At 43.7% G+C, this 22,870-nt stretch overlaps 2 protein-coding genes across 11 annotated transcripts in view; one reads left to right on the top strand and one right to left on the bottom strand.

Moving 5' to 3' along the window:
• LOC135092993 (pleckstrin homology domain-containing family G member 7-like) overlaps nt 1-22,870 on the top strand; it is a 212,478-nt gene that overhangs the window by 155,365 nt on the left and 34,243 nt on the right. For all 10 annotated transcript variants that reach the window (XM_063991823.1, XM_063991818.1, XM_063991819.1 and 7 more), the window contains 3 exons: nt 3,185-3,289; nt 4,615-4,731; nt 13,717-13,891. In XM_063991823.1, the coding sequence (XP_063847893.1) occupies nt 3,185-3,289; nt 4,615-4,731; nt 13,717-13,891 (397 nt within the window). The remainder of the gene's footprint in view (nt 1-3,184; nt 3,290-4,614; nt 4,732-13,716; nt 13,892-22,870) is intronic.
• Nucleotides 14,741-21,518, bottom strand: LOC135092992 (serine-rich adhesin for platelets-like). Its single transcript, XM_063991817.1, has 2 exons — nt 21,305-21,518; nt 14,741-20,557 (listed from the first exon to the last, which is right to left on the bottom strand). Exon 2 carries the CDS (start codon nt 20,551-20,553, stop codon nt 15,778-15,780), a length of 4,776 nt encoding a protein of 1,591 aa, XP_063847887.1. The 5' UTR covers nt 20,554-20,557; nt 21,305-21,518; the 3' UTR covers nt 14,741-15,777.

The raw sequence follows: 22,870 nt of genomic DNA, 5'->3' as shown, positions 1-22,870 counted from the left end.
ACTTCTCTCTCTCGTCTCCTCTTTGTCTTTTTCAATCTGGTGTTTCGTTTTCTCTCAGTTTCCTCCCCTCCTCCTCCTCCTCCTCTTCTTCATTTTTTTTTCTATTTCATTCATGTTTTTTTCTTAATAATCATCCTTTTGCCTTTCTTCTACCACATCTCCTCCTCCTCCTCTTAAAGTTGTATATTCTTTTTCATTTTTACTTCAGCTCCTCTTTCTCCTCCTTTCCCTTTCTCCTCATTCTCCTCCTCCTTTTTCACATCTATATTTCCTTCCACTTTTACTTCTCTCGCTCTCTTCCTTTCCCTCTCTCTTCATCTTCCTTTCTCTCCTTTTTCTAGCTGTATATTTTTCTCTCACTTTTACTTCGGCGTCACTTTCTCCATCTTATCCTCTTTTCCCTTCTCCCCGTCCTCCTTCAGCCCTCTGTAATATTTCCTACCATTTTTCCCGCCGTTCGATTTTCCCTCATCGTCTTAAATTCCACCCAGAAGGAAATATCACAACTTTGCTGCCTCCTGAAAAGTTTATCCCACAAAAGCTGATTTTGAATTCCTGCCGTGCTCTCACCTCTTTCCAAGGGGCGTAAAAGACTACCCTCATAATACCATCCTCCTTTTTTTTTTTTTTTAACTCCTTGACATCCTTTCCTTTACGCACGCTCTTAAAGGACTCCCCATCTCCGGCCTTCCTCTCCTCTCACGCCTGCATACGCCCTGTACATACACACGTGCACTAAGGAAATTGTACTGTGATATCTTAATGTTCTCTCTCTCTCTCTCTCTCTCTCTCTCTCTCTAAAAATACGGAAAGTTGTGTGCGTGAAGCGTGTGTAGGAGGAAGAGGAGTACTCATACAGACAGGCATACGCTTCAAGACGCAGAGAGAGAGAGAGAGAGAGAGAGAGAGAGAGAGAGAGAGAGAGAGAGAGAGAGAGAGAGAGAGAGAGAGAGAGAGAGAGAGAAATACCTGGAAAAAATGTTTGTATATTATCTGGCATTTCTAAACCGTAACATAATCATAAAAAAAAAAAAAAAAAGAAATGGTGTGTTCGCTGACAGACAATCAAAATAAAGGCGCCTTCTAGGAAAATTGGAAACACACACACACACACACACACACACACACACACGAATAAAACATATGCGAAGAAACTCAGGTAAATCAAGGTGTGTTCTTACCTGTTCCGTAAAAACTCAGGTAAAGGTGAGGGAGAGGTGTAGTGCATCAAAGATATTACATACAAAGTTACACCTGCGCCTCACACTCTCCCTTTACCTACACTCCCTCTGTGTGTGTGTGTGTGTGTGTGTGTGTGTGTGTGTGTGTGTGTGTGTGTGTGTGTGTGTGTGTGTGTGTGTGTGTGTGTGTGAAGTCGAGCGGATAAAGAGAATGTTCATCTTTATTTTACATAGTTTTGCATCTCTCTCTCTCTCTCTCTCTCTCTCTCTCTCTCTCTCTCTCTCTCTCTCTCTCTCTCTCTCTCTCTCTCTCTCTCTCTCTCTCTCTCTCTCTCTCTCTCTGTCAGCGGCCATGAAGACTATATTTAGTTCAATCTCTGCTTCCTCCATGACGTGTGTGTGTGTGTGTGTGTGTGTGTGTGTGTGTGTGTGTGTGTGTGTGTGTGTGTGTGTGTGTGTGTGTGTGTGTGGTGACGTCTGTGTGACGGAAATAACTAGGGAAACACAACAAGGAAAGACAATGCCTACCACAACAATGTAACATAACGAACACTCTGAACTAATGCAGCTAGCCGTGTGAGGGAGAAATATACATACAGAGAAAGAACTTAAAAATTGCAGCAAAAATAAATGGAAGGATAGAATATGGAAATAGTAAGATTTTTAAATACTACCTCTGTTATAATACCCCCTCTGCTTTTTACTACTACTACTACTACTACAGCAAGAACACCTGCTACTACTACTACTGTTACTACTACAACAACAATAATAAAAGCATCACTACTACTACTACTACTACTACTACTACTACTACTACTACTACTACTACTACTTCTACTACCACTACCTCCACCACCAACACCAATAAACGCACCCAGCAGTAGTAAAACTCCCTTCCCCTCCCCCCTTCCCCTCCCTTTCCCTCTCCCCCAAACATCTCCCCCTCCCCGCGTACCTTTACTACCTGCGTGAGGGAAACTAAATTAGTTGTGACCTTTGCTGTCCCAACGCGACGCCAGAGAGAGAGAGAGAGAGAGAGAGAGAGAGAGAGAGAGAGAGAGAGAGAGAGAGAGAGAGAGAGAGAGAGAGAGAGAGAGAGTGTGTTTATTACTTTTTCTTCCCTTGTCTTTCTGTTTATTGTTTTGTGTCTGTCTTTCTTTCTGTCTGTCTGTCTGTTTGTTTGTTTGTTTGTTGTCTTTTGTTTTTCCTCTTTTTTTGGTGGGAAGGGGCTTATATTTCTCTCTCTCTCTCTCTCTCTCTCTCTCTCTCTCTCTCTCTCTCTCTCTCTCTCTCTCTCTCTCTCTCTCTCTCTCTCTCTCTCTCTCCTACATCACTTTTTCACTTAAAGAGACGAAGGTAAAAAGTCTTGTCCTTGACCCGATCGTAGTGTTGTGTTTCCCTTTCCTTTTTCCCTCACACTCACGTTTAGAGGGAGAGAGAGAGAGAGAGAGAGAGAGAGAGAGAGAGAGAGAGAGAGAGAGAGAGAGAGATGAATGGTTGGTTGGATTTTATTGCTTTTCATCTCTTTTTTTATTGTGTTTTAAAATTCTAGCACAAATTTTGCTCGTAATTATTTCTTTTTTTTTTGTTTGTTTTGTTTTGTTTTACCAGAATAAGGTGACTCAGACAAGATCAGTATCACACACACACACACACACACACACACACACACACACACACACTATAGTAAGAAGAACAATATGATGATAACAAGCAAAATAAATGAAGAGAAATAACAATAATCGAATGAATAAAATAAACACAGGTAACAATCATAAACATAGTAAAAAATAAAACACACACACACAGGAACATCAATACACATACATTAATTACATATATTAATTGTCCCTCACCTGATCGTTCCCACGCCACACCTCACGACACCTAATTGTTCCCACTCCTCACCTTACCATACCTATTCCAATACGCCTCACCTGATTATTCTTTACCCTTTCCCACCCCTCACCTGACCTTACCTGTATCGTTTCCTCCCTCAGGTGACGTACGCCTTCTGCAAGGAGTTTATTAACCTCCTTGAGCAGCAGCAGACACCGGTGGGCCAGCTGGACACGACGAATGTCCTTGTGAGGCTTTTTCAGAAGGTACGTGCGTGTGTGTGTGTGTGTGTGTGTGTGTGTGTGTGTGTGTGTGTGTGTGTGTGTGTGTGATATGTTTTAAATCATCAATTCCATTTTTTCTTATTTTATTGTATATTGTTGTTTCTTTTGTTGCTTCCTTTTGTTTTCTTTTATTTTCTTTCTTTTTTTATGTAGTTTTAATGATATTTGCTGTACATACTGCGTCAGGAGCTTATGATTGATAAACACTCTATTCATCTGCGTGTCTGTGTGTGTTTTTCTTCATTATAATTAGAGATTTAGTTCATTTTTTATTTCCTTTCTTCTTGTGGTTTAAAGGAAAATAAAAGGTTAGCAAGGAAAATAGAAGGGAAATTAGTATTTTTCCTGCGAAGTGATTTTCTTTTTTTTGTATTTATTTACTTATTTACTTACTTATTTGTTTGTTAAGGGGAAACTGTATTGATAAAGGAAAATGACAATCATGGGTAATCTGATTTCCTTGTTCCTCTTACTCATTTAAGGGAAAATAAAAACTTAGCAGGAAAAATCAGGGAAATTAGTTATGCTTTTCTACCGAATATTTTTCTTTTTGTATTTAGAGATTTTTATTTACTTACTTGACCTTTGAGGGAAAATAAAAAGATCAACAAGTGGGGAAAAAAAAGAGAAATTCGTTATGATTCTTTTCCTGTCAATTTTCTTTTCTCTTTTTTTTCCTAGTGTTTCTTATTAACTTATTTACTCACTGAAGGAAAATAAAAAGATCAGCAAGCGGTAAAAGGAGGAATTCGTGATGTTTTTTTTTATTTTTTCTGTCAATTTTCCTTTTATTTATTTATTTTTTTTATTTACTTATTCACTTGTCTGTTATCGCTGATGCCGTAATGACTGTGTTGTGTTCCGCGGCGCCACAATTCATCCCATCAATCAATCTATCAAGCATCAATTATCCCTAATGTTTTCACTCAGTAATTCTTTTCCCTTGATTTGTGCAATGATAGAATATAATTGTACAGACTAATCCCATCTCTCTCTCTCTCTCTCTCTCTCTCTCTCTCTCTCTGTATCTCCCTGTTTTCCCTCTATCTCCCTCTCCTCCCTCTCGCTCTCCCTCTCCCTCTCCCTCTCCCTCTCACCCACACTCACACAGAGGCAAATAAACATTGGGGTGAAAAAATGAAGTCGGCGAAGCATCAGAGGAGGAAATGTGAAGAATAATAGATAAAGAAAATTGGTTTATTTGGTTTATTTTTTTATTTCCATTTTTTTCTCTCTCTTTTTTTGTTTTTTTCCGTGCCCCCATATTTCCACTCGCACCTTACACCACCTCCTCCTCCACCCCCCAGGGCAGCAAAGCGGTGATGTTGTGTCAGGCCTACCACCGCTACGCCCTCAACTATATCAACGCCTTGAACTACTTGGAGACCTTACGAAGACAATTGGAATTCTGCGAGTTTGAGAAGGTAAGGTTCAGAGAGAGAGAGAGAGAGAGAGAGAGAGAGAGAGAGAGACAGATCGGCCATGGATAACAAGAAAGTGTAAAAGAAAAGCCAGTCCCTAAACAAAAATCAAAATGATCATCCAAAATTAAAGGATAAGTGTCTTGAAACCTACATCTCGAAAAAGTTCAAGTCATTGGATGAAGGAAATAAAAAAGCAGGCTGTTCCTGAGTTTACCAATGAAAGGGATATATTATTGAGAATATTGGTTAACCCTTGCATTAGAGAGGTGGACAGAATAGAGGTGAGAGAAAGTAAAAATTTTTGTAGAGAAAGGCCGCACTAGAAGGGGGTGGCATGCAGTTACCAAGATCAGAAGAGCAGTTAGCGTGAAAATAGAGGTAGAAGATTGCAGGAGATGCATCATTGTGGCGATGAGAGAGGCTAATGACAGTCAATTAAAGGAAAGTTGATGAGGGGGAAGAGAGAGAAGCTGAAGACAGTCAGTCAGTCAGAGGTGAGGAGTTAATAAAGGGAAATGATGTGCTTTATTGTTTTACCTACCGTGTGTGTGTGTGTGTGTGTGTGTGTGTGTGTGTGTGTGTGTGTGTGTGTGTGTGTGTGTATTTCGTGGCAAGATTATTAGCAGCCATTAAAGTTATATGACGGTTTCAGGTTCAGTAAGTTTAATAATATACCCAAAGTTCGCTTATTTTACTTTCATAATTAAGGAGAAAATTAGGAAGATGAAACAAGGCAATTAAGGGAATGGAGTCCGTGGGCCCAAGAATTGTTTGCGAGGGATGAACCGTGTTTGGATAAGAATGAATGCGTTTAACATATAATAAAGGGGGAATATGAACCAATAAGACAAGAAAGATGAAAAATAATGGATTAAATAAGATAATAGTCGAAGAAAATGTATGTAAAGTATGAACACTGCTTGGGTAAAAATGAGTTTCTAACATAGGAGGATGAGAAAATTTAAACCCGTAAAGAAAAATGTTAGAAAACCATGAATTAGAACATATTAGTCTGATTAGTGTATGTGAGATATCAGTAGCATTTGGAAGGAAAAATACTGAATTAATTTAATACATAATGAGGGGAAAATGTAAACTAGTAACGGGAAAACGTGAGAAAATAAAGGGATTAGATAAGAAAATATGAATGGTACGAAAAATGTATGTGAGATGAATATAAGTTTGGATAAGACTAGATGCTTTCAACGTATACTAGAGGAAAAATATGAATCAATATGAAAAAAAAAGTAAGGATTTATGTAAGAAAATGTGATAAGTCGAAGGAATATATGTGAAATAATACGAGTAGCCTTTCAATATGACCGAATACTTTTGACATACAATAATGGAAATATGATGATTTAGTAAAGAAAGAAAAAGAGAAAGTAAAGGATTACATGAGAAAAATATGATTCGTGAGTCAAATACAAGACCAGAAATTGGAAAAGGTAATAGAAAATGAGGCATGAGACCAAAAAAAGGTGATTAGCAATGAAAAGAGTAAGATTAATAAGGAGAAAATGAGGAAAAAGGTAGATTAAGAAAGGAAAACTTGGATTAGTAACGAAAAAAAATGGCACAAAGATTTTTTCCTTACCTTTTTAACGCTTACAAAAAATTTTCCCTCGTCTTTGGGATTTCACGCTCTCTCATGCACAGAAAACCCACACTTGTCTTAGTTTCTTATGTTCAGTCACTGCAAAATATTTCTGTGTCTCCCTACTGCAAAAACATTCTTAGATAGTGCGTTGTTCGTTCGCTTTTAATTTTTTTTTTTCTGATTATGACTTGTATATGTAACGTAGTAGTAGTAGTAGTAGTAGTAGTAGTAGTAGTAGTAGTAGTAGTAGTAGTAGTAGTAAGTAAGATTTATTTATTCCACTGTCCAGAATCTCATTACTTTTAAAGGTTTTCCGTTTTTTTTTATATGTTTTCCTGTAAAGTGTTTTCCCTGCAGTTACCAGCATCAAGGACTATTTTTTTTTTTTTTTTTCAATATTATCACCACCACTTTTTAATTTACGAAGTTAATTACAAAATATAGATGAGGCTCTCTCTCTCTCTCTCTCTCTCTCTCTCTCTCTCTCTCTCTCTCTCTCTCTCTCTCTCTCTCTCTCTCTCTCTCTCTCTCTCTCTCTCTCTTGCTCCTTTTCCTAACTTTTTTTTCCCTCATTTGTGCAAGTAGGATTAGTTTCCCTTGATCCTCCTCCTCCTCCTCCTCCTCCTCCTCCTCCTCCTCCTCCTCCTCTTCCTCCTGTCGTATTCTTTATGCCTTAGGGCGTTTTACCTCTTTGTCAGGATTTAGAGAGAGAGAGAGAGAGAGAGAGAGAGAGAGAGAGAGAGAGAGAGAGAGTAAAGGAAATACCGAATAAACTTCTTTCCCTCAGACTTTTTCAGTATTGGAACTATTTTTTTATTTACCCCTTAAAAAATTAAAGGTGGTGGTGGTGGTGGTGGCGGTGGCGGTGGTGGTGGTGGTGGTGGATTATGAAAAACCTTAACTTATTAATTCCTTCCTTCAGAGTGATTTCTTTCTCACGGACCGACGGAAATAGAAAAATAGAAGAGGAAAACAGGCTTAGGGAATGACACTAAATAAAAACAAAAAAATAAAATAAATCATAGGAAGCAGAAAGTAACGAGAATGAATAAAGTAAGTAATGAAAAGAATAACATTTGGGGGAAGAGAAGCAGAAGAAAGATGAGATACAAGAAATAGAATAATAATGAAAGGAAAAAAAATAAGAAGTAAAAACAACGAGAGTAAATGAAGGAACTAAGGAAAAATAATATCAAAAGAAAGGGAAGAGGAGAAGGATGATAGGATAAGATATAAAAGATAAAATAATAATGCTTGAAGATAAACGAGAATAAAAACAAAGAGAATAATGAACAGAAAGGAAAAATAGCACTGAAAAATGGAAGACAAGAAGGAAGATAGGATATAAATAGAAAATGATAATGATAGAAAATATGCGGGAAGAAAAATAACGAGAATAAAAATAAAAAAAAGAAAATAATGACATAGGAAGAAAGGGAAGACAAAAGAAAGTAAACAATGATAAATAAAAAAAAGGAAGCCGAAAATTACGAAAATAAAAAAAAATAAGGAATAAGTATACAACATTGGAAAGAAGGAAAGAGGAAGAGAAAAAAAATATATATAAAAAGGGAGAAAACGATGATAAATACCAAAAAAAAAAAAAAAGTAGAAAGCAGGAGATTACGATATAATAAAAAAGCTGTTTCGGAAAAAAAAAAATATTGGAAGATGGGAAGCAAAGGAGAATAAAATGAAATACAAAAATATAAAAGAAAGAAAAAAGGAACACGAATATTGACGAAGTGTAAATATGGAAAAAGAAAAATGGAAGAAGTGGAAATAGAAAGACAAGGAATACTGAAAGAAAAAAAGAAGGGGAAGAGGAGGACGAGAAAGAAAAAAAGAAAAAAAAAAGTGGAGAGTAAAGAATGAAAAAAAGAAAACGGAGGAGGGGGAGGAGGAGGAGGAAGAGGAGATGGATGTGTCTATAAATAGTTTAGTTTACGCCCTTTTTTTTTCGTTTTTTTTTCCCTTGTTTTCTCTCATTTCTCTTATCTTTTCTTTAATTTCCTTGCATGAGACTCTTCATACAATCTCTCTCTCTCTCTCTCTCTCTCTCTCTCTCTCTCTCTCTCTCTCTCTCTCTCTCTCTCTCTCTCTCTCTCTCTCGTTTGCATGTGTTTAATTCCGCTCACGTTTTCTTTTTGATCGCTTTTTGGGTAACTGTTTTATTTATATCATCGCCGCCGGCAGAGAGAGAGAGAGAGAGAGAGAGAGAGTGTGTGGGGGAAACGAATAAGAAGGTTAAAGGTGAATACTGAGAGAGAGAGAGAGAGAGAGAGAGAGAGAGAGAGAGAGAGAGAGAGAGAGAGAGAGAGAGAGAGAGGACAGCAGTAAATATAAATTGACCCAATCATTTATTTGTGCGTCAAGTTTTTACTGAATATGTAATGATGCTTATGCTAAAAGGAGAGAGAGAGAGAGAGAGAGAGAGAGAGAGAGAGAGAGAGGAGAGAGAGAGAGAGAGAGAGAGAGAGAAGTCGTGGAGGTAGTGAAGGAAAGAATGCTAAAAATGAAAGAGATATATGGAAGAGAGAGAGAGAGAGAGAGAGAGAGAGAGAGAGAGAGAGAGAGAGAGAGAGAGAGAGAGAGAGAGAGAGAGAGAGAGAGAGAATAATAAACTAAACAAGACAAGAAGCAGTGAAGGATCGGAAGAACAGATAAAGAGAAATGAAATGAGAGAGAGAGAGAGAGAGAGAGAGAGAGAGAGAGAGAGAGAGAGAGAGAGAGAGAGAGGAGAGAGCGAGAGAGAGAGAGAGAGAGAGAGAGAGAGAGAGAGAGAGAATAATAAAACTAGGTAATTATCCCTTCAGTTGCCTTCCAAATCCCAAGGGCGCGATTCTTGTAATGAAACTTCATCTCATAACAATATCTTTACTATTTCTTCTTTACTCGATTCCCGTTTTCTTCCCCGGGACATTGTTTACAGCGCCGAACCGTTTTCTTTTTCCCTCACGCGGCGGTACAATAGGCAGTTTCATTCTGCAAGTGCTACCCTGGAACTGAGAATAGCGCTCGATTCCTTTTTCCAGAATTTCGATTGGGGGTATTTCAGTATCATTGCAGTTTTATTTTCCTCTTTTTTTTTGGGGGGGGGGGCAGGGATGTTTCCATTGGTGTGTACCTGTGTCGTTCTTTTTTGTACTGTTTGAGCTTTTTCGCGGTTTTCATTTTCTATTCCCGTTTTCTGTTCCCGTTTTCTTTCTTTCCAGTTGTATTTATTTGTTTCTTCTTGTTTGCCTTGGGTTAGGTTAGGCAAGGTTAGGTTAGGTTTGTGTCTTTAGCCTTCCTACACCTTGAGCTGTTTTAAGAGATAATTATCCAGATACCTCTATAAATAAGTTTGTTTGGTTAGGTTTGGTAAGTCACGAGATTCGCCCTGTAGCTTTTAATAGTTGTAGAAAATATTGTGTTAGAATTTTTATGATTGAAATTATTGGTACTCAGTTGTTAGATCAATTATAGTATTTGATAACATAAGGAATAGATTGTTATTTGCTATATAGTACTTGAAATGATAGAAAATGAGGTTTTTTAGACGCCGTATAATGTCTAAAATTATATAGAATCGATAGGCAGACACTTAATAGCTCATGAAATTATGAAAAATTAGTACCTGCTTTTTTTTTATAATGTCCGAAAAAAAAATTGTTTATAATATTTAGGATATAGAATTTCAAATTTACCCGAAAAAAAAAGAATATTTAGCCTTTATTGTTGTTTGAAATTAAAGCAAATCGACATTTTTAAAAGCTTTGTGTTTTGTCTCTATGTTTTATATAATTCTTGTTGAAAAGACACATATTTTTTGGATGCGAGAAGAGGGCCACCACAAAAAAGAAAAAAAAAAAAAGAGGCATGGGGGGAAAGCTCACTATTTTGCAGCTTCCGAAAAAAAAAAAAAATGGACAAAATCTTGTTGGTGACCCGCGACATAACGATGGCTTTACAAGGGAACACGACACGGAACACTTTGAGGCAATCCATAACGAAAGAGGAATAACGGTGACTTCGGGAATAGAACTTTAGAATGAGAACTTTTGGAACAGAACTTTATGCACTTTATAGTCTCTCTGTGGTGTGCTGTTCCCTTGCCAGCTGTACCTTTATTCTTCTCTCCTCCCGGCGGTATCGTAAGCCTCTTCCAGCCTCCCAGCCACACACCCCGCATTTCAGCTTTCAGTGGCTCGCTGCAGCTTCCTGGAATTTTATCACTAACTGCGGCTATGTCTGTGTGCTTGTTGTGGTGCAGAATGTTGGTATCTGATTCTTAACCTTCTGGCTGTCGTGGGTTCCTCTGAGAATTGTGTTTTTTTTTTTTTTTTTTTTTGTGGTACAGAAAATTGAACGTCTTGTTGTCTGATCTCTAACTTTTTTTTTTACTTTTGTGGGTTAGGTTTTCCTTTCTTGTGGCGCAGAATATCCATCATGTCAGTTTTATCTCCTAATTCTTAACCTTTTTACTCTCGTGGTTCCTCTGAGGCTGAATAAGATGTTTTTTTTTTTCTTTTGTGGTTCAGAGTATTTATCGCCCCACTGGTATTTGATCTTTCGTAGCCTTTCGACTTGTGGGTTAGTTTTGTTTTCTTGCAACGCAGAAAACCCATCGTGTCAGTTTTATCTCCTAGCCCTTAACCGTTTTACTATTATGGTTCCTGAGGCTTAATAAAATGTGCTACAAGTTTGGTGACAAGACATCACTGGCACAGAAACTACTGGTGGTAATGTTTGTTTGTTTGTGGTGCAGAGTGTTTATCGTGGTTGTGGTATCTTAACTTTGAACCTTTTGACTGCTGTGTTTGGTTTCTTCTTGTGGCGCATCGTGTCAGTTTTATTGCCTAATCCCTTAATCTTTTTACTGTTGTGGCTTCCTCTGAGGCTTAATAAGATGTGGTTTGCTGGTTGTTCTCCATAAAATCTATCGTGCTTGTGGTATCTAATCTCCCTTAATCTTTTCACTCCTGGTTCCTCTGAGGGTTAATAAGATGTTCAGTAGAGTGAGGCAAGACATCGCTGACACACACTACTGGTGGAATACTAACTGTGGCAATGTTTTTCTTGTTGTTGTCCATAATATCTATCGTGCCATTACTGTCTGGTCGCTATTAATCTTTTGACTTCCGTGGGTTCCTCCAAGGTCTGATAAAATGTGGTGCAAGTTTAGACTGACACAGAAATTAACGACGGAATATTTCAAACATTTTAATACTTCTCATTTTTTTTTCTTCGTTAGAATTATTTTGTATTCATCAAATAGCAAATGTCAGTGTGTCAGGCAGTGGGAGGTTTGAGTTGCGTTACGTTAGGTTAAGTTAGGAAACGTTAGATTATGCTTGATCAGATAGGTTAGGTTAAGTTAGGATAGGTCAGGTTAAGTTAGCCTAAGTTAGGTTAGGTTAGGTTAGGTTAGGTTAGGTTAGGTTAGATTAGGCAGGTTTAGTACTACACCAAAAAATCATAGTTAAAATAGTCACTTCATCCATCACACACACACACACACACACACACACACACACACACACACACACACAGACTTAATAACCAAGCTTTTTAATGGCCGTACTTTTCAGTTACATACTCTTAATTTGAAGTAATATTAAACAATAACGTGATGGAATGAAACATGAAGTGGAGCATCACTGAGTTGTTAAGCATAAATTAATTCTGGTCGTTAGAATAAAATGAAATTAATATGGGAGAAATGACTAATGAAAATATGTAACTCTCTCTCTCTCTCTCTCTCTCTCTCTCTCTCTCTCTCTCTCTCTCTCTCTCTCTCTCTCTCTCTCTCTCTCTCTCTCGTTCATCTATATTTTTCATTTTTTTTTCTTTTCTTCACAATTTTCATCATCGTCATTTTCCCCCTTTTTCTCATATTCTCCCTCCCATTCTCTCTTCCTGTCTCTCTCTCCTCCCTTCCTTCCATTAGCACACATCTTTTTTTTCACCCGTCCTTCATAACTTCACCCTTCTCTTTTTCTTCCTTCCATCTCTTCCTGCCCTCCAGAAACTTTTTTTTTCTCTTCACTTCTTCCAGCCTTCCTTCTCTCCTTTCCCACCCTCTCCTCTCTTAAAAACATTCCTTCCTTCCTCCCCTTTACAACTTGCAGCTTTCCTCCTTCTCCTCCTCCTCCTCCTCCTCCTCCTCCTCCTCCTCCTCCTCCTCCTTCTCTCCATAAACACACTCCTTTCCTCCTCTTCTTCACCACATCCATCCTTTCTTCCCTCCTTTTCCTTACGTCTCTTCTTCCTTACACCCCTTCCTTCCTCTCCTCTACATTTCTCCTTCCTTCTCTTCTCTCCTCTTCCTTTAGCGATCCATTTTTGTTTCCTTCCTAACTTGCTCCCATTAACATGTTTTTTTCCTTATCCCTTCTTCTTCATTACAATTTTTACTTTCTCTTTTAATCATCATCTTTCCCACTTATTCTCTCTTGCTAACTCTCCCTCTAGTGTATAAAAACCCAAACACTCTTCCTTTCATGCTCCCTTACTCCTCCTCCTCTCCCTTTTCACTGTAACCCTTTTTTTCTTTTTTTTTCCTTCTTTTCCTCATTCTATACTTTTTTGCCATCCCACCATCATTTTCACGCCCTCCTTCTCTCTCCCACACTTTTCCTCTCTCACTCTCTCTCTCTCTCCCTACACACTTACTCTCCCTCTTTACAATCCCAGCATCTCTTAACCACGCCCAAACACTCTCTTACTTCCCCACTCTCTCCGCACTCTCACTCCCTCTACACACACTTACACACTCCCTCTCTCCTACCCTTTCCAGTTATCACCCTCCCCCCACGTACTCCCCTCCTCTCCCACTCTCTGTTCCCCACACACTGTCTCGCTCTCCCTCTCTCTACCATCCCTTCATTCCATAAGCACTTCGGCACACTTACTCACCTACGGTCGTTCATTTCATTCACCTTTGCATCCACTCATTATTCATTTACTGATCAGCGTGAATTCGACAACAAGTGAATGAAAAACAGAAGTTACAGACAGACGGAACAGCGACACAGACATAGCACAGACAGACATACAAATTCACAATGACAGAGACATAGAGAAAGAGAAGCAGAGAGAGAGAGAGAGAGAGAGAGAGAGAGAGAGAGAAAGGAGAATCATAGAGAAACAGACAGAGAGAAGGAGAAACGTACAAAGAGAAAGAGAAACAGACAGAAAAAGAGAAGCAGACATAGAGAAACAGACAAAAACAGACAAAGAAAAAGCGAGAAAGACAAACCGAACAGACACAAACATACACACACACAAACACACACAACCACAAACAAACATCAACTTATAGATCAACACACACACACACACACCCTCCCTCCCTGCCCCACACACTCTCCCCACTCACTCTCACCCCCCCTTCCTTGCAGTGGTGTAACAGGGACCCGCGGTGCAAGAAGCTGCAGCTGACGGACCTGCTGGTGGCGCCCGTGCAGCACATCATGAAGGTGCCACTGATCCTGCGGGACATCGAGGCCAGGACAGAGGAGCCTCAAGAGCGGGCCGTGGTGCGAGAGATCATAGAAGCTGAGGAACATTCACTTAGTAAGGCTCTTTGTGTGTGTGTGTGTGTGTGTGTGTGTGTGTGTGTGTGTCTTTCTCTCAGTCCGTTTCTCTTTTCTCTAAGTTTGTTCTTCTTTCAGTTTATTTCTCTCTCTCTCTCTCTCTCTCTCTCTCTCTCTCTCTCTCTCTCTCTCTCTCTCTCTCTCTCTCTCTCTCTCTCTCTCTCTCTCGAGGCCAAGAAATGTTCTCTTAGGAGTTTTTGTTGTGTCTGTTTGTCCCCGCGTTTGTTTCTGTCAGTTTATTGTTTGTTTACTTCTCTATGTTTGCTTGTTTGTGTGCTTCTTTTGTTTGTCTCTGTCTTTCTCCGTGTTCGTCTTTCTGTCTGCTTGTTTAAGTGTCTCTGTGTGTTTGTTTGTTTTTATTTGTCTATGTGTGTCTGTTTGATTCTCTCTCTCTCTCTCTCTCTCTCTCTCTCTCTCTCTCTCTCTCTCTCTCTCTCTCTCTCTCTCTCTCTCTCTCTCTCTCTCGGGTCTTTGCTTTTTTTTTAGTGTCTTTTCTCTCTTTCTTTTTTCGTAATGTTTTCTCTTTTCTTACACACACACACACACACACACACACACACACACACACACACACACACACACACACACCATCACTCAATTATAAATAAAAAAAAACATTGAACTATTTTCTTTATCATCTTAATTAACTTTAAACAGAACATTGCTACTCCAGCTACGACAGTTCATCCAACAATCAAAATAGGACTCACTCTCCCATAGAAAGACATAGCAGTATCGCCCGTAGAGGAAGTACAATAAGTAATTAGACACGTCTCCCCTTGAAAAATTCCAGAAAATCGGCTTCTATTTTTCTCTCTCTCTCTCTCTCTCTCTCTCTCTCTCTCTTATTGCTGAGAGAATTTTAAAGTAATAAAAATCCTAATAGTCATTTTTTGAACTCAATTAACAAGAGACAGAGTTTAATCAGCATTGTAGTAAGGTTTTCACGTACACACAAACGTACATAAAGTCAGGTGCACACAGCGTCACTACACGTGTACTTATTAATCAGCGTTTCGTGTAAGTGTGTGTAAAGTGTTAAGTGTGAGGAAAAGGAAAGATGACCTGAAAGTGTTTGTGTTTAAGATTTCTCACAAGTGTTTTTGTAGTAATAGTGGCAGTAATAGTAGTAGTAGTAGTAGTAGTAGTGATAAGAACATTAATAATAGATATTGTTTTACTGTGATTATAATAGTAGTAATAGTAATAGTAGTAGTAGTAGTAGTAGTAAAAGTAGCAGGAAGACGAGGAGGAGTTGTAGTTGTAGTAGTAGCAAATAAATTGTAGATGTTAACGATAAACTTCAACACGTTCGTAAGTCACAAAGGGAACTTGGAATCACCCTGGAGAGTTCCCGATGCCTCCACACAACACTTGCCGCTCAATAATGCAATCTCACCGCACATGACAGCAAGGATCACGAACCAGCCACTCTAGTGTTACCAGAGCGCTGCACCCTCACTACATGGCGCCTTGGGGACTCGAACCATGAGACGTAAGAACAGGAGTAGAAACCTTGACCACTGCGGCAAGAACCGTAACTAAAAAAAAGATGGATTATTGTCTCAGCAAGTAGTGGAAGTTAGAAGGGACGTGATGGAGTGGTGGTCTTCAAATCATATTAACCGTTCGATTGGTAATGACACTTGTTACTTCATTAGAGCGGCCTTAGATTTTACTGGGCACACAAGCACAGGCACAAGGCACTTGCTGGTCACTCTGCTGCTGTTAGTGTTGCCTTTCGAAACTGTCCCTTGAACTTACATCAGGCCAATCAGTCAAGCTTGAGACGCTACATCAGTCAGATCACATTATAGATTCCCACCACCACCCTTGACCTTGGGGTAGAGTCTTAGGGTCAAACGGCTAATTAGGCGGGGACAGGAGGAGCCCAGCACCCGCCTCCATGGACACTGCCTCCATCGCCTTCTGCAGGATGTCGTTGGAACTCTCCCGCACTGCACTGATCACGTCACTGGACGACGACGACCCATCGATGCGGGACAGATTCTTCTGCAGGACTTCCTCCCAGTAGTTCACCTGACGTAGCTTCTCCTTCGCCAGGGACCGCATGGACTCTATTCCCCTCACGAGCCTCTGTTCCTCCTCTATCTCCTCCTCCAGGCGCCGCAGGTTATCCCCGTGTAGGTTAATGCTGTTGTCACACTCCGCAATGATCCTGTGCAGCTCCGCCCTGAAATAATCTAAGGTGTTGGTTCTTGAGGCGAGGAAGGATTCGTGATTCACCTTCATTTGGCTCACTCCCTCTGCGGCGGTGATGACGCGGCAGGAACCTTTCGGGGGAGGCCTGTGCAGCACCTTGAGGCATTCGTCACAGACCCACTCCTCGCAGTCCTCGCAGTAGAGGTGTAGCATGAGGCCGTGGGAGGAGCAGAGGCCAACACCAGGTTCGTATTCACCCACGCTGACCCCAGCACCTTCACACGGGGCGTCGAGACAGTCCTCATCTGTATCCTGATCCTCTTCTTGCTCATGCCGGCTCGGTGTCTCTTCTGCGCCTTCGTCGGAGTGTTTGTCAGTGTCACGTGGTGTGTTGCGTCGCCGCGTCGTGCTGTCTGGTTCGTCTGTCGTCCCCACGAGGTCCTGGCTTTGGTCTGTAGTGTTTTTTGTTAATATTTCAGAGTTTTCAGTCTCCTTCATGCTTGTTTTCACGATTGAGCTTGAGGAAAGTGCTTGCTGCTCCTGCTGGTGTGTGTTCACGCCCTCCTCGTCCTCAGAGGTTTCGTAAAACACCTCATCCTCGTCCTCATTGAGAGCATAGGATGTCTTCTTCACCTCAGTGTTCTGCAGCCGCGTCAGAAGGTACGATAGGTTTGTTCTGGCCGGAGCTGGTGCCTCCTCCGTCGGGGTGATGCTGGTGGCGCTGTGCCTGTGGCTTGCCTGGCGGAAGCCTGAGCTGAGATCCGGCTTGTCTTCCGTGACGGTGCTAGAGGCAGACCCCTCCGTGTCCCCGATGTGTTCCGTGGCGTTGCCAGACACAGGCAGTGTTTGGGAAGCAGGGTCAGGTGTCTGAGTGGATTGTTTACCTTCATCGCTGCTCAGGGACGCCAGCCACGCTGACATCCTCTTGTTTCCCTTGAGAACAGAAGCACTCCTGACATCTTTCCTCTCGCCGGCATCACGCGCCTCCCTAGCCTGGATTCCTGCCTTGTGATCTGAATGTGTGCTTCCTGCAGGCGCCTCGTCTGTCCGGCTCGTATCAGCGACGTCCTGTGGCACTCGCGTCTGTGCCTCGCCAGCGTCGTCGTCTTGGAAACTCGGCACACGTCCTATTGTGAGCGTCCCCAGCAAGCCGCGGGACGGGTGTGAAGACTGCCCGTCACTCGCACCACCAGCCGCCGCCCCTGAGTGCTGAGTGCTGAGGGGACGGTGCTGCCAGGTAGTTCTGGGCTCTGCATTGTGCTGCACGACCTCTTTTGAATCACTGCTCAAGGAAGCGCCAAGTGTCTCGCCCCGCGTGTGTCGGGTGGAGGCCATTGAGGTGCGCTCGGTGACGCTTCTCCACTTTTTCTTCCACGGGAAGAGGTCTGAGGGGGGCGGGGGGGCCACCGGCCGGGTCTCCCTGCCCGGGACGCTGCCGGATGTCCCTGGTGACCCATCCGCGGCGTCAGAAAGGGCGTTTGCGTTTCCTGTTCCTGATCGAAAAACAGGCGGCGCTTTCTCGCGCTTCTCACCGAGTTTCGTCCAGCGCTCAGCGTCGCCGCGCGAGCCAGTGTGTGGATCGCTCACCCCATCCTCGTTAGGCAGCCTGAGATGTCCAGCCGCCCTCCCCAGCTGAGCCTCCCGCGTGTCTCGCCAGGTGTTCGCGGCGCCTCGGGCGGAGGCTGCTCGGGGCTCACATCCGGGATCGGATAGTTCCTCTTTAGCGCGGGAATCGATCAGCCGATGGCGCCCCGGCCCAGAGTGTTGACTTAACTCATGTGCCGGAGCAGCGTCGCGGCCCAAAACATCCCCGTGCTGGCGAGACCTGGAATAAGCCTCACGTGACTCCCCAGCTCCCGCCGCCCCCTTACTCCCCACTGAGCCAGGAATCACAGCACCACCACCACCACCACCAGACCCTAAGCTCCCGCCAGCCCCTGCCTCGGTCCTTGCCTCTCTGTCCTCCAGGCGAGAATCCTGTGGCGCCTTCCCCGTGGTGTTCGTTGTCCCCGCGCCTCCTGCCTCCCCGAGCGAGGCTGCTGTTGTGGCAGTGTGCAGGGACCTCGTGACCTTGACCTCAGCAGCACCCTCCTCGCCGCCCTGGGCAGTGCCCTGGTTTAGGGCGTCCTGGTGGGCAGCAGGAGCCCCAACCTGGGCCTCCACGCCGGGAGAGGCAGAATGGCGTTCCCCGGCAGCTGCTCCTCTCTTTGTCCAGCTGCGGCCCGCCCTCCTCTGCGGGTCTATTTTGGTCGAGTCCTCAGCTTGAACTTCGCCTCGGCTCGCGTCGTCCCCCCCGCTGCTCCAGCCCCCCGCCAGGTAACCTGTACGGGCGGATATACGGGCGCCCAGGGAGGCGCGGGATCGAGATGGCTGCACGCCCTGTCGGTCAGGTCTATGTAATATACCATCACGTCCTGCAGGGACTTCACCCCCTGCCGGGGCAGCACCGCCCCCCGCGTCCTCCTCATTCTCCTCATCGATCGCCGTTGACAGGAATCCCGTCCGCGCCCCGAGACGAGCACTGAGCGAGGAGGACAGAGCTAATTTCCTGGCTTCCTTTGACTTATCTCCTCTCATCTCTGACGGCGACGAGGCGGCAGGGGAGCGTCGGCTCGTGTCCTCCGCCTCGTCGCACCGCTCCCTCACCTCCCGGCGGGGACCAACACGTGCCGAGCGGCTCGCGGCGGCGTCATTTGCGTCGTCGCGGGAAGCAAGTGAGGAGTGTTGGCTGTAGGAGTGACCGTGGTCATCACTCGCGCCACTCGAGGGAGGCACAGCGGGCAGGGGCGTCTCAGGACCTGCCTCGCGCATTCCCATCATGTCCATGTCTTCTGGGGACACACTTTCTTGTTGTCCACCCTCACTCAACCCACGGTGACTTTGTGAGTCCTTCGAGGCTGCTAATGATGATGATGATGATGAGGAGGAGGAAACTGTTGAGGTAGAAGAGGAAGAAGAAGAGAAGAATGAGGAGGAGGAGCTTGATGTCTGGTATGACGAGGAGCTTGTATTAGAATCACGAGTCAGGGTCGCCACTTCTGCCTCGTCGTCAGCGGCGGGTCGTGTCTTAGACGTGATGGAGCGACACATTCGGAGCACGTGTGTGGGCGTCCCCGATGACCTGGCGAAGGGCCGGACCTCCTTGGTCTGTGTGTCAGCCTGTCTAGAAGCGTCCCTCGATCTTCTAAGGTGGCTGGAGGAGCTGGGCGAGGTGGAGGAGGTGTCATTGTTGCACATCCTCAACGAGCTGGTGTCCTGCCTGCTGCTGCTGGAGGTGACCGAGTATTTCCTCCTGGAAAGTGACTTCGAGGTTTTCAGTTTCCATGTGGACACGCTAAGATCCACCTCATCCTGACTCCCGCCTCCTGAAGGAACACTCAACTTAGACTCAAGTTTATGGAGACTCGGCATTGACCGTGATAGTCCTGAAGAGTCCACCGAGCCACTGAGGGAAGAAGGCACCTGGCTGCCTTGCGTTTCCTCAGATGAGTCTAAGGAGAGTTTCTTATATCCACTTTGAAGACTCCTGATGGTGCTAGTATTCAGGGAGGAGGAGAAGGAGGAGGAGGAGGAGGAGGAGGAACTGGTCCTGAGGAAAGGTGACGTGTACCCTGAAGACGAGGCTGAAGAACTTGCCTCAGCGCTGAGCGGTGAGGAGATTGAAGGTGACTTGATGGCGGCTGAAGATGAAAGAGGAGGCAGGGACTTTACAGGTCGTAGTTCCATCTTGCTACCGGTGCTGGTGGTGGTGGCGGTGGTGGTAGTGGAGGCGCTGATGTCTGTCGCCCTGCTGGTGGCCGTGCTGAGCCGCGTCCTTATGGCAGGGAAGGAGTAGGAGGGGGTAGTGAAAGTCCCTGCCGCCTCATCTCCCGAAGAGCTTTTGGACAGACGAGAAAAGCTACCACCACTACCACCACCACCTCCATCCACACCTGACGGATCCTCCACCTGTGACCTGGACACCTGGAGGTCATTAGAGGTCTCGTCAAGGCTGGGCGGCGCGGAGGACGGCGGTGGCGGAGGCAAGGAGACTCCTGTAGAGGCATCGGAAAGCCCTGTCACTCCCCCCTCACTCCTTGGCCGCACGGAGCCCCCGATATCAAAGGAGCCTTCAGTCTGTGAGTCCCGGAGTGCTGACGAGGCTGAGAACCTTTCCCTCGAGACTGGCGACCTCGCGAGACTTGAATCAACGGACAGGGACGACTTCAACTTTAGAGGAGAAGTGTACGAGGATAACTGAGACGACTTGGACAACTCCCCAAGGCGCCTCAACACCTGGAAGTCCTTGGGGATGAGCACAGTGGAGTAGGAGAAGAATTGCCTGCTGCAGGATGGACACCTCCGCTCGCCTGCCTGGATGAGGGCGTCGAGGCAGGCGGTACAGGAGGTGTGGCCGCAGACGAGGGTCCTGGGGCATCTCTCCTCCTTGTTGTAGGCGAGGCTGCAGCGCCCACATTTGTCTTGCCCGTCACCCGCCATAGATCTGAAAGGGAGAAGAGGAAAGAGACGTGGGTTGTGAGGATAGAAATTTATACACACACACACACACACATACACACACACACACTTTAACAAGAGCAGTTACAGCCGTGGAATGCATGACAAAAGAAGGTAGCAATATGTGAGTGTGTGCAAATATTTTATACACATATTTAAAGGTGAATATGACAGCAAAGGTACTTAACAAGAACAATTACAGCCGGGGAGTGCATTACGAAAGGAGGTACTGTCTGCAAATTGCTGTACACAAATTTAGAGAGAAATATGACAAGGTACTATCAAAAAAATTAATATTACGAGTTTCACACAGTCCCGTAAAAATACAAGGTGATAATTACACACACACACACACACACACACACACACACACACACACACACACACACACTACTTTCTTCGTTACTTCCTTCTTTTCTTCCTTTCTTTCCTTCCTTCCTTCCTTCGTTCTACTCCAATATCTCAACACAGACCACCTATTTTCTTCCTTTTCTTCTTCTCCTTTCCTTCCTTCCTTCCTTCCTTCCTTTCTTCCTTCCTTCCACCGTCTCTCTTAATCGCCCTTTCCAAGTCAACAAAGATGCACGTGCCTTCCTTTTACTTCTTCCTCCCTCATCTTTCTCCGCTCTCTCCCCCTCTCCCTCCAGAATACACAACATCCTCTCCTCCTCCTCCTCCTCCTCTTCCTCCTCCTCCTCCCCCTTTAAAAGACTCCAAAGACACGTAAACAAACCTTTATCACGGAGACTAGCTTCTACTCTCTTTTTCTCACTCTCTCACTTTCCCCACTTCATACTCTCTTTCCTCTCTCTCTCTTTCTCTTTCGCCCTCTCTTTCCCTCTCACTGAAGTACGCACACACTGAGCAACTGAAACAATGGTAATGACACTCCCGCCCTCCTCTTTGTGATCGGTACCAACACACACACACACGCACACACGCACACACGGGCAGTGATAGCTGATGATTCTGGGGTGCGTCTCTCTCTCTCTCTCTCTCTCTCTCTCTCTCTCTCTCTCTCTCTCTCTCTCTCTCTCTCTCTCTCTCTCTCTCTCTCTCTCTCATGTGTTTACAGCTACCGTTGTAACTTCACTTTTTTTCTCTTTTTGTCCTCCTCCTTCCTCCTCCTCCTCCTCCTCCTCCTCCTCCTCCTCCTCCTCCTCCTTATCTGGGCTATGCCGGTGATCAGTTGAGCGTGATGAGGACATTGTGGCGCGAAAAGGAATGTTATCTAGTTTCTGATAAGGGATTATATACGCCCCCTCTCTCTCTCTCTCTCTCTCTCTCTCTCTCTCTCTCTCTCTCTCTCTCTCTCTCTCTCTCTCTCTCTCTCTCTCTCTCTCTCTCTCTCTGAAATTAATCTTCGCTCTTTTTTTCTTTGATAAACTAATTTCTACTCAGTTGCATTTTACCATCTAACTCTCATTATTTTTTCTCTCTCTCTCTCTCTCTCTCTCTCTCTCTCTCTCTCTCTCTCTCTCTCTCTCTCTCTCTCTCTCTCTCTCTCTCTCTCTCTCTGTAATTTATCATTTTTTTAATCTTTCCTTGCTCTCTTTTCCTCCTTTTTTTCATTTCTCACGTCTCCTCTCTTCTCTCCCTTTTCTGTTTCTTATTCTCTTCTCTCTATCTCACCCTCTTCCCAGTTATTCTTTTTTCCTTCCCTCTTAAACTTCTTCCATTTTATCATCCTTTCTTTAACTTCTCTCCTTCTCTCTCTACTCCAACTCCTCTCTCTTTCTCACTTATCTGTAACTTCTCTCCTTCTCTCCCTTTCCTCTCTCACTTTTCGTTTTCTTTGCCCTTCCTCTAAATATTTTCTTTTCTCTTCATTTCCTTAACTCTTCCTTTCTCACTTTTCTTTCAAACTTTTCCATTTATTTTGTCCCTCGTCTGTATTTCCTTCTTGTCTCTCTTTTCTCTCTATCTCCTCAGTTCCTCACACTTTTCCTTACCTCCTCTTTCTTCCCCTCATTTCTATCTCAAATTCTTTCATTTTCTCCCTATTCTCTCTATTCCTCACTTTCTTCCTCTCTTCTCAATCCCTTTTTTTCCCTTTCCTTAAGTATTTCCTTTTTCATTCTCTTTTTATTTATAATTCTTTTTATTTTCCCTTCTAATCTTTCTAGTTCTTCTCTTTCCCTTCCTCAATTCCTTCCTTTCTTTCCCTTTTTTTACTTTTCCCTTTCTTTTTCTACCTCCCTGTTTTCTTATTTTCCTTTTTTTTTTTTGTCTTAAACTCTTACATTCTCTACATTCTCCCTTCCTTTCCTCAAATCCCTCCCTTTCCCATTCTCAACCC

Source organism: Scylla paramamosain, chromosome 41 (genome assembly GCF_035594125.1).
Source record: "Scylla paramamosain isolate STU-SP2022 chromosome 41, ASM3559412v1, whole genome shotgun sequence".
Taxonomy (NCBI): domain Eukaryota; kingdom Metazoa; phylum Arthropoda; class Malacostraca; order Decapoda; family Portunidae; genus Scylla; species Scylla paramamosain.
This window is presented reverse-complemented; position numbering and strand designations above follow the sequence as displayed.

Coding starts and splice junctions, on each gene's coding strand:
- LOC135092992 (XM_063991817.1), bottom strand. CDS start 20,553: ATGGCGGGTGACGGGCAAGACAAATGTGGGCGCTGCAGCCTCGCCTAC.